At 35.2% G+C, this 8,596-nt stretch overlaps 1 protein-coding gene and 1 non-coding gene across 2 annotated transcripts; both read left to right on the top strand.

Annotated features, from left to right (window-relative positions):
• Nucleotides 1–3,083: 3,083 nt before the first annotated feature.
• LOC105951246 (hypothetical protein) lies at nt 3,084–7,414 on the top strand. Its single transcript, XM_012974639.2, has 3 exons — nt 3,084–3,577; nt 5,177–6,402; nt 7,062–7,414. The coding sequence occupies exons 1-3, from the start codon at nt 3,272–3,274 to the stop codon at nt 7,231–7,233; spliced, it is 1,704 nt and encodes a 567-aa protein (XP_012830093.1). The 5' UTR covers nt 3,084–3,271; the 3' UTR covers nt 7,234–7,414.
• Nucleotides 7,415–8,068: 654 nt separating this feature from the next.
• Nucleotides 8,069–8,596, top strand: LOC105951247 (dirigent protein 1). Its single transcript, XR_016032871.1, has one exon. It is a non-coding gene; the product is annotated as a dirigent protein 1 (transcript).

The following is an 8,596-nucleotide window of genomic DNA, read 5'->3' as shown; positions in this document are numbered from 1 at the left end:
GGGCCTTTCCATCAAGAAACAGTCTTACTTTATAGGCCCGACGATTCAAAGCCCATCTTATCTCCAAATTTTTAAACATAAATAAATAAAAGGTTAAATACATTCTGCACCCTTGAATTATAGCCCACCTAACACTTGCCTTCTTAAAATATTATTTGTAACATTTATTCTCTCAACATTAATTATTATTATTTTTAAATTTTAAACATAATAAACATAATGTTTTAAATTTAAAACATTATAACATCATAAAAATTGAAAAGTAACTAAAATTAAATTGCAGAAAAAAAAATTAAAAAGTAATATATATTGCATAATAATGAATGAAATATATTTTAAAAAATTAATGAACTAAAATAAGTTTAAAATACTTGAGATTACTGTTAATTATGTGTTGATTTCTTAAAATTTATCGATATGAATGTATTTGATTAATTGGTCCAACAACAATTTGATGTTATTTATTAAATTTATAGTCATGGCTATATTTTATATTTTAAAATATTGCATTTTCCAACAGATATTTTTCGTTGTATAATTTTATTATTCGATTAGTTATTTCTTTCAATAAAAGAGAAATTTTTAGGGTATTAGAATTTAACATACAAATTGAATCATGCTTGAGGGGATAAGTGTTACAAATAATACTTTAGGAGATAAGTGTTACATAGAGTATAATTTAGGAGTGTAAACTGTATTTAACTCATAAATAAATAAACATAAAGCCGAAATTTGATCGACTCTAGCATCTGGTTTTACGATTATAAGCTCAAACTCATACGCGCAACAAACTTTATAGTTATGGGTTCAATTCGACTCATATATTATTAATTTGGGCTCAAATCGAACTTTTAAAACTAGGAGAAATTAACATTACCCCTCATTTGGCAAATTCATGTAGAAAGAAACTCTTTTTATTTTTAATTTGAGATAATCCATTTTGTTGTTAGCTTAGATGATAAATAATAGCAAATTATTAATTACACCTTTAATAATTTATACCTTAACTATAATTTATCACTTATGTGCTCTTGCGCCGTTTTTTCTTCTTCTCTCTTTTTTTCTCTATCCAAAAAATATATATTTTCACTATCTTCTCTTATTCTCTCTTCTTTCTAAAATACTAGATCGATGGTTAGGATGCACAATGGTCGATGAGCCAGCGTCCGTGGCTGCCACCGTCGTGCGCACATGTAGCGGATGGTGGCGTTGAATGCTAAGGCGCAAATTAATGTACAGACGAGGACTAAGCTAGGCCAAGGCTGTGGCGCCGTGGATGTTGAGGTGATGGCTGGTGCAAAGAAGTGGACGACGAATCCAACTTTGCCAATAAGGCTCCTGCGCCGAGAAAATGTATTTGTCTCATTTTCCTTCTTCTTCCCCTCTCTTCTTTGCGTGTTTATTTTAGTCATTTATTTGACATCATATTCCTAATTTTGTCAGATTCAATGCAATTTATGACCATGATTCAAATAAAATCTCCAAAAATACAAACCAAGAAAGATGAAATGGAATTGAAGTTTGTGTGCAAATGTCAGGATCAAAATATAACATGTCGCAAGAATACGTAATCTTATTGTTCATTCGACAATTATAATAAGACAATAAGAATACATGATCTTACTATCAGTCAACGTCGCTCAAAAGTCAATGGATGAAATCTATTTTGAAACAAGGGACTGTCCCAGGGTCCGAGAGGCCTAAGGTGTAAATGATTCTTTTTAAAACGAGGCTCCTTAACCAAGAAAATAATAACATCGAAAACATATAAAATATATCTAAATTCATAATTTGTAGATATTCAACACAAAAGTACCTACAATAATCTTAAGAATATTATATTTTTGCCTTTTGAACTGCAAAATTATCAATCAAGATCGTAAAATCAAGCTTATTCATAATTGATCCACCCAAATGATGTGTTGCCTCCTCGAGTGAATGTGCTGCAAAAAAAGAGAATGATGATGCTAAAATATAGCTCACCTAGGGTGGTATAGAAAATGAGCTGGGAGAGCAAAGCGGATCAGTAGCTTGATAACTTGATGATCATGAAGTCCCTGCGAAAAGAGCACACGTGAACTAAGCCGGGGGTTGATCCGGCGGAAACCCCTCCGACGCTCAAATCGGATGTATGGATCGTAGAAAGAGTAGAGAGAATAATCTCGAGATTGATTGTGAAATAAAAATGAGAACGTACCTTTACAAATGAATAAAACACCTATTTATATATCGGTGATTGGGTTGGGCTTACTTTGTTGGGCCCAAGCCTTACTTTGGAGGTATTTGGGCTTTCTTTTAGTGGGCCTAATTAGTAGATATATTTGAGAAGAATCGGATTGGCGCCGGAATTAGTTTTCCGACAGAACGCGGTGGGCAAAGAGCAACTTAAAGGTGCATTTAGATATTTTATGGTGAAAAGGATCGATGAACCTGGTTTTAGTGTGTGTAACCCTTTATTTATAATGTTGTGGTCCATATTTTATGCAAATCTCGGGCGAGCAGGTACCCTCCGCCGCTCACGTCGTCATTTCTCTGTCTTTTCCTGATAACCCAAATTCTCTAAGGTATGTTCAAATTACGGGCATTCCTCTAATGTAAGTTCAAACTATGAAAAAATTTCTCCCATGTTTGGATAATTATAACCACCCTCAATTATGTATTATCTTACGAAAAAACCCCTAATTCAGTTGGTAAATTTGATACCGTAAGGGTCAACGTGTGTAAGTCAATATATAGTTGATGAGTGGTTGTAATTATCCAAATAAGATGGATTTTTTCATAATTTGAGCATACCTCATAGGGTGGCCGTAATTTGCCATAAAATATATATCATACTAAGACTAGGGTCATGAACGAGCCGAGCTCGCATGTTTTCGAAGGCTCGAGCTCGAGCTCGGTTCGAGCTTTAAAAGTAATTAGATCGTATAATAATAATAATAATAATAATAATAATAATAATAATAATAATAATTAATCATAATCATAATTTTATTATTATTAATATTATTATTACTTTATTTTATTTTATAATATATATAAAAGTAAAAAAAAAATAAAAAAACAAGAAGCTCGTGAGCAGGCTCGCGAAATGTCGAAAAACTAAAATGAGACTCGAGTTCGAGCTTTAGTGGAGTTGGTGAACCGGTTCAGGTGGTTTACCACCCCTGCGAGTGAGGCCATTTCTTCAAACCGTAAATGAAACAAAAGAGACACATTTAGAAGAAAGAAAAATCGTAGTGACAGTGTGTGTGAAAGTAGTTGATGAGCAGAGATGCCCGAAATCCCTCATCAACTGATCCGCGAGGTCCAGATCCGTACCCGTGCAGATGCGGGTCTCTCTGATTACAACCCGTCGGACCCGACCCTACCCGCTCTGCCGTCTCTCTCCGCCGCAATTGCCACCACCGAACCCGACCGCTGCAAAAATTGTAAAGGGAAGCTCCTCAGAGGATCAGAGTCCATCATCTGCGTTTATTGCGGCATCGGTCCCCATTACGACGTCGTTCCCGATCCCATCTGTTTTACTTCCACCGTCGGCTACCAGTGGTTGCTCCGCTCTCTCCGTCTCAATGGATCGGTATGCTTTTTATGAAAAACCTGATTTCTATTTTTAGGGTTCCTGTATTGAACTTCAATGTGCAACATTTCAAGCGTAGAGTACTAGTATTCATTATGATAAGTTTATGTTTGAACAGCTCCTTAGGCTTCTGTTTTGGCTTAACACAATGAATTTATTATTTGTTTGCAATTTTTTTTTTTTTGGTTTTTTGTAAAGAGATATTCATTATGATAAGTTTATGTTTTTTGAATTTATTATGTGTTATGTTAATTTAATTGTATTGCTTGTGACGGAATTTTAGCCATTTGTAGCATTTGACATTGGAGTTTGTTGCCCTGCTAACCTATGTTTTTAGGCAACATTTTGTTTCGAGTATTTACTTCAAAATAACCCCAATCAACAATCGAGACTTATGCGAGTCTTGTGTGATTGTATTGGGTCAAGCGGAAATACTAGTCCCATGCTCATCCATTTTGTATACTTCAGCCGAATGTCACCAATGCAATGCTGCTGTCGGTTAATTGGTCACATTTTATTCATGAAATGGCTTCAAATGAATTAATTAAGTAGATTTTTTTTAAAGGGCACATAATAAATGGGTGTTAGTTACCATCCAACCTTTGCCGTAATTTCTTTCCTTTTTTTCCTCTTTCATCATCTGTTAATATAAGGCTGTTTCACTAGATTCGAATTGTATAGTCATAGAATGTTTGTGAGCAGAGGGGTTTCTTGAAGCAGTTTGTAGAGAGTTAGGCATGCAGTAATTGCAATTTATTATCAAAAGTTATTAATTTCGAAATGATGAAGGGATGCATGCTTACAGGATTGTCTTCATGTTTGACTAGTAGGTATTGATAATGAGAAAGTGCTTGCTATCAAAGTCCTAGATCTTTGTCGTAGCTTAATTTATATTCGGTTAAGATTAATTCAACATCAAAGGGTTCATCAACTTGAACTTCAATAATAACTCAAACATTCAATTGGTGTAGCGTCAAATTTCAACATAAAGTAAGCCAGCGTCTAGTTTCTTCTGCATCAATGCATTCATAAACTTGGATTTGAGTGAATAATCCATTGGTATAGCTTAAAAATAAGTTGATCAAATTCTAGTTTATTGGTTAGCAGTAAATAATTGAGTTGCTAAGAGTGTAGACATCATTCAAGGAAAGTCGAAGCTTCTAATGTTTGGGTTTTTCTGTTTTCCATTCTGGTTTGGGTTAAAATTTTGTTTCTTTGGAAAGTTAAGTTGTTGCCAGATTCTTGTTGGATTAGATCAAGACATAATGGAAGATTTTTGTTTTTTTTTTTGAGTAAGATATCACTTCTCCTAGAAACTGAAGGATTTGTTTTTTTTTTTTTTTTAAATTTAACGAATCTCTCTTGAATAATAATGTCAAAGTAGGTAGGCATTGGGGGACTTTGTTGAAGACAGTAAAATTATTAAGAAAGCATTTTTCTATTGTCTTTAGAATTGATCGTCTTCGTCTTCAAGCCACAGTATCTTTTTTTTTTTTTTTTTTTTTTTTCTTTTTTAGTGGAAAGAAACGCATGTGCTTGTCTTTGTCATTTTAGAGGAATGACCATAACAATCGAATTAATAGCATGATGACTTTGCAGGAAATGGTTGATCCCGGGAACAAAGGTGATCAAGATCAAGTACAGCGCTCTCCTAAAGCCTTACCCAGACTGTCTGATTTCTTAAATTTTAAGATACAATGGCCAATTGAATCAGATAAGGACGAGATTAGTTTCTCAGACAAGCATTCAGAAGAGACTAAAAGATCCTCCTTGAGTTTACCTGGATTCGCTCCCGATAAATTCTTTCTTAATTCAAAGGGCAACGTCCTCTCTGATACGTCCATTGAAAAGTCATTTATTCATAACCAGTTTCACACTGCTGATAGAAAAGACGTTGCAGCTTTTGAAGATCAAGATTTATTTCAAAATGTTCAATCATCTAATCCAGCTGAAATCTCTTCCGAGCACAAGATTAGTGAAGCTTTTTCCGAGTGGGATGCAGATTTTCAATCTGCCGATTTTGAAAATCAACACATTGGTGACAAATCATCTGAGCAATTTGCAGATTCCTCAGCTAGTTCTGGAATTAAATTCCAGGATCCTTTATCCTTAGACCCTTCAACCGGTTTGAAGGTCGATCTTTCAGACGAGATAGATTCCGTGTTTGGACCTGGAAAAGATCTGAATGATGGGGAATTAAACGACAATCCAGCAGTTTCTCCAGCATTTGATGACTGGGATTGGAATAACCTGAGCTCTAACAAGTCCGATTTTTCTGGTGTGATTGATGCTACTGTCAGCACTAAGAACGGCATGGAGGATGATTATGGATTAGAATATTCCAAGAATCTTTCGAGCGGTGATGATTTGTTTCAAGACTTCCAATCTCCTACCAACTATTCAGAGATGGCTGAGAATAAGAACAATGTCGAGGAGCGTGGATTGGAATATTCTAAGGATCTTTCCATCGGCGATGATTTGTTTCAAGACTTTCAATCTCCTACCAACTATCGAGATATGGCTGAGAATAAGATCGATGTTGAGGAGCATAATAAGACAATGGATGAGGATTTATTCGAAGAATGGGATGACTTTACGGGCTCTACCAGCTCTCAAGTTGCTTCCCAAAGTGCTTGGACTGGAGGTGATTATCAAGTTTCAACTTCTGAACAAAAGTCGTCGGAGATGGATTTTTTCAGCTCGAACAATCATTTTGTGGAAGTAGATTTCGGTGGATTTTCCCAACCAAATCTGTTTTCTGCCTCAACTAGCAATAGCAATGTCCTTACAGAAGCCAATTCTATTGTGCCAGAAATTCCAAACTGGTGCGTACTTATTTTGCTTACTCGATATTCTTTCTCATGCTTTTATTACTGTCGAATATGAAGTTATTTCTCTTGATAAATAAGATTTCCTTTCTGTTGAATATATATTGTTGAAAACAATTAATAACTAGTTCTTCTCTAGAGGTGCATAAGAGGTCTTTTGTTCCTTGTTTTTCTAGATTCTTACTTTGACTAATACACTTACTATGGTATGGATATGAGGAAATTATCGTCTTAGTAGTTCCTTACCCCATAATTGATTTTACTTGAAACTTTGCAAGTGCTTCAAATGCATTTTTTCACAATAAATATTCGATTAGGCTTAGTCGAGAAGGTTCTCTCTCACTTCATCTCACTCTTAGATAGGGTTGAGAAATCCTCCTTGTCTAGTCATCTCTATTAGGAATCATTACCGAAGTCAAAAGAACTAAAAACGCTTGGGTTGTGGTGCGTTTTTAACCACTGTATAAGATATAGCTTCTTCTGGTACAAAAAACAAAAAACGCTGTCTTGTATGTAATGTGAAATTTGGAGTGAAATTTTCATGATGTTAATAGAAGAGAAAATCTTCAAAGTTTTAGTGGAATAAGTGAAAAGATTTTACGATGGATTCATTTGTTGTTTTCAATCATTCCTAACACGGTATCATGAAACTGCAGGCTAAGTGATGGTAACGAAGCTGCAAAAAATGTGGTGGATGCTTCTGAAAAATCCACAAAAGATGAAGTGATGATGCTGATTTCCCAGATGCATGATCTTTCTTTCATGCTCGATACCAATCTTTCTATCCCCACAGGTTCAGACACCCATAATTCTTCTGCAAAAGATTGAGACTCTGGGTGTTTATTTATTTATTTTTTTTCTTTGTTTCTTTTCATCATCTGGTGTGTTCACGTTCACTTCTGGGACATTTTTATAAACAAGTCCCATTTTTTTGTATTATTCTTTTTTTTTTTTTTGTAAGCTACGATTCTTGTAGATGCAGCATCAGGTCCATTTTTTGTGTGGAAAAGAGATGTAGTTTTTTTTTTTTTTTTTTTTTTTTTTTTTTGTGTGTGTAGAGATCAGTTCGGCGGTCTGCTATTTGCAAGATATGTTGATCATGTTCTGTATTTTTTGGTCGAGAGCTTCGTTAATAATTAAGCCCTTGGACTGAACAGAGAGATTAATAAGCTGACCACAATCAACAAGATATGCAAACTACAGTATGTGCTTTTGGCTACAGCTTTTATTTAATAATTAGTGATTCTCTCGAACGAGAATTTAATTTACGAGAGTTAAGCTTCCGAACCAAGACCTTAATACGCGAAATACGGTCCGCGAAATAAGCAGACCGCGCTCCGCGTAGTGATTGTTTAGCAAAAATACAAGAAAAGGCATTTTTATTTTTTATGAGACTAGTGAAATCATGAAATTAAAATATCAGTACAATAGTTTGTAGCCTATGTTATCTGCCAATGTGCAGAACAATCAAAGTTAAAACCTATGACCAAACCGACAAAATTAATCCATTTATATACATATATTTATGTATGTATCGATATATAGATATCCATATTTTTGTCTTCGGATGAGAATTCCAAAACCTCAACACTATAAATGAACAATTTTGAGATAACTAAAAATATATATATAACAAACAAACTATAAGAGTAAAATTGTTTCTATGGCATCTAATTCAATCAAATTGTCTTCATTTCTACTTTTAATCATCTTCGTATGTTCTAATTCAGAGCTCAGCCAACCCAAAGAAACCAAAATGGCATTTTATTTTCAAGATTATTCCGGTGGGCCTAATGCCACCGTGATCGAAATAACGGGCCAACCAAACGGGCTTCTCAGTTTCACCAAATTTGGAGCCATCTTTTGTACGGACGATCCAATAACCGAAGGGTTCGATGAAAGCTCGGCTCAAATAGCCCGAGCTCAAGGTTTGTATGTGACATCAGCCCTAGACGGGTCGAATACACACGTCTTAATATCGATCGTGTTCACTAATAACGAGTATAGAGGTAGCACTCTGGAAGTACAGGGTACTAGTGCTCAGTTCGAGCGGGTGAGGGAGGTGGCGGTGGTGGGCGGCACCGGAATATTCCGTTTGGCACGTGGTTATGCTACCTTTGAGACATTGCACTATGATCATGCACTTCATTACGCGGTCATACAGTGCAACGTTACCGTGTACCACTACTAA

Source organism: Erythranthe guttata, chromosome 8, assembly GCF_056151865.1.
Source record: "Erythranthe guttata isolate IM_541 chromosome 8, IM_541, whole genome shotgun sequence".
Classification (NCBI taxonomy): domain Eukaryota; kingdom Viridiplantae; phylum Streptophyta; class Magnoliopsida; order Lamiales; family Phrymaceae; genus Erythranthe; species Erythranthe guttata.
This window is presented reverse-complemented; position numbering and strand designations above follow the sequence as displayed.

What these genes read in the sequence shown, in the direction of transcription:
- LOC105951246 (XM_012974639.2), top strand. Translation starts at nt 3,272, where the DNA reads ATGCCCGAAATCCCTCATCAACTGATCCGCGAGGTCCAGATCCGTACC. An exon ending in CTCTCCGTCTCAATGGATCG is followed by an intron (nt 3,578 to 5,176) that starts GTATGCTTTTTA and finishes ATGACTTTGCAG; the next exon opens with GAAATGGTTGATCCCGGGAA. An exon ending in GTGCCAGAAATTCCAAACTG is followed by an intron (nt 6,403 to 7,061) that starts GTGCGTACTTAT and finishes ATGAAACTGCAG; the next exon opens with GCTAAGTGATGGTAACGAAG.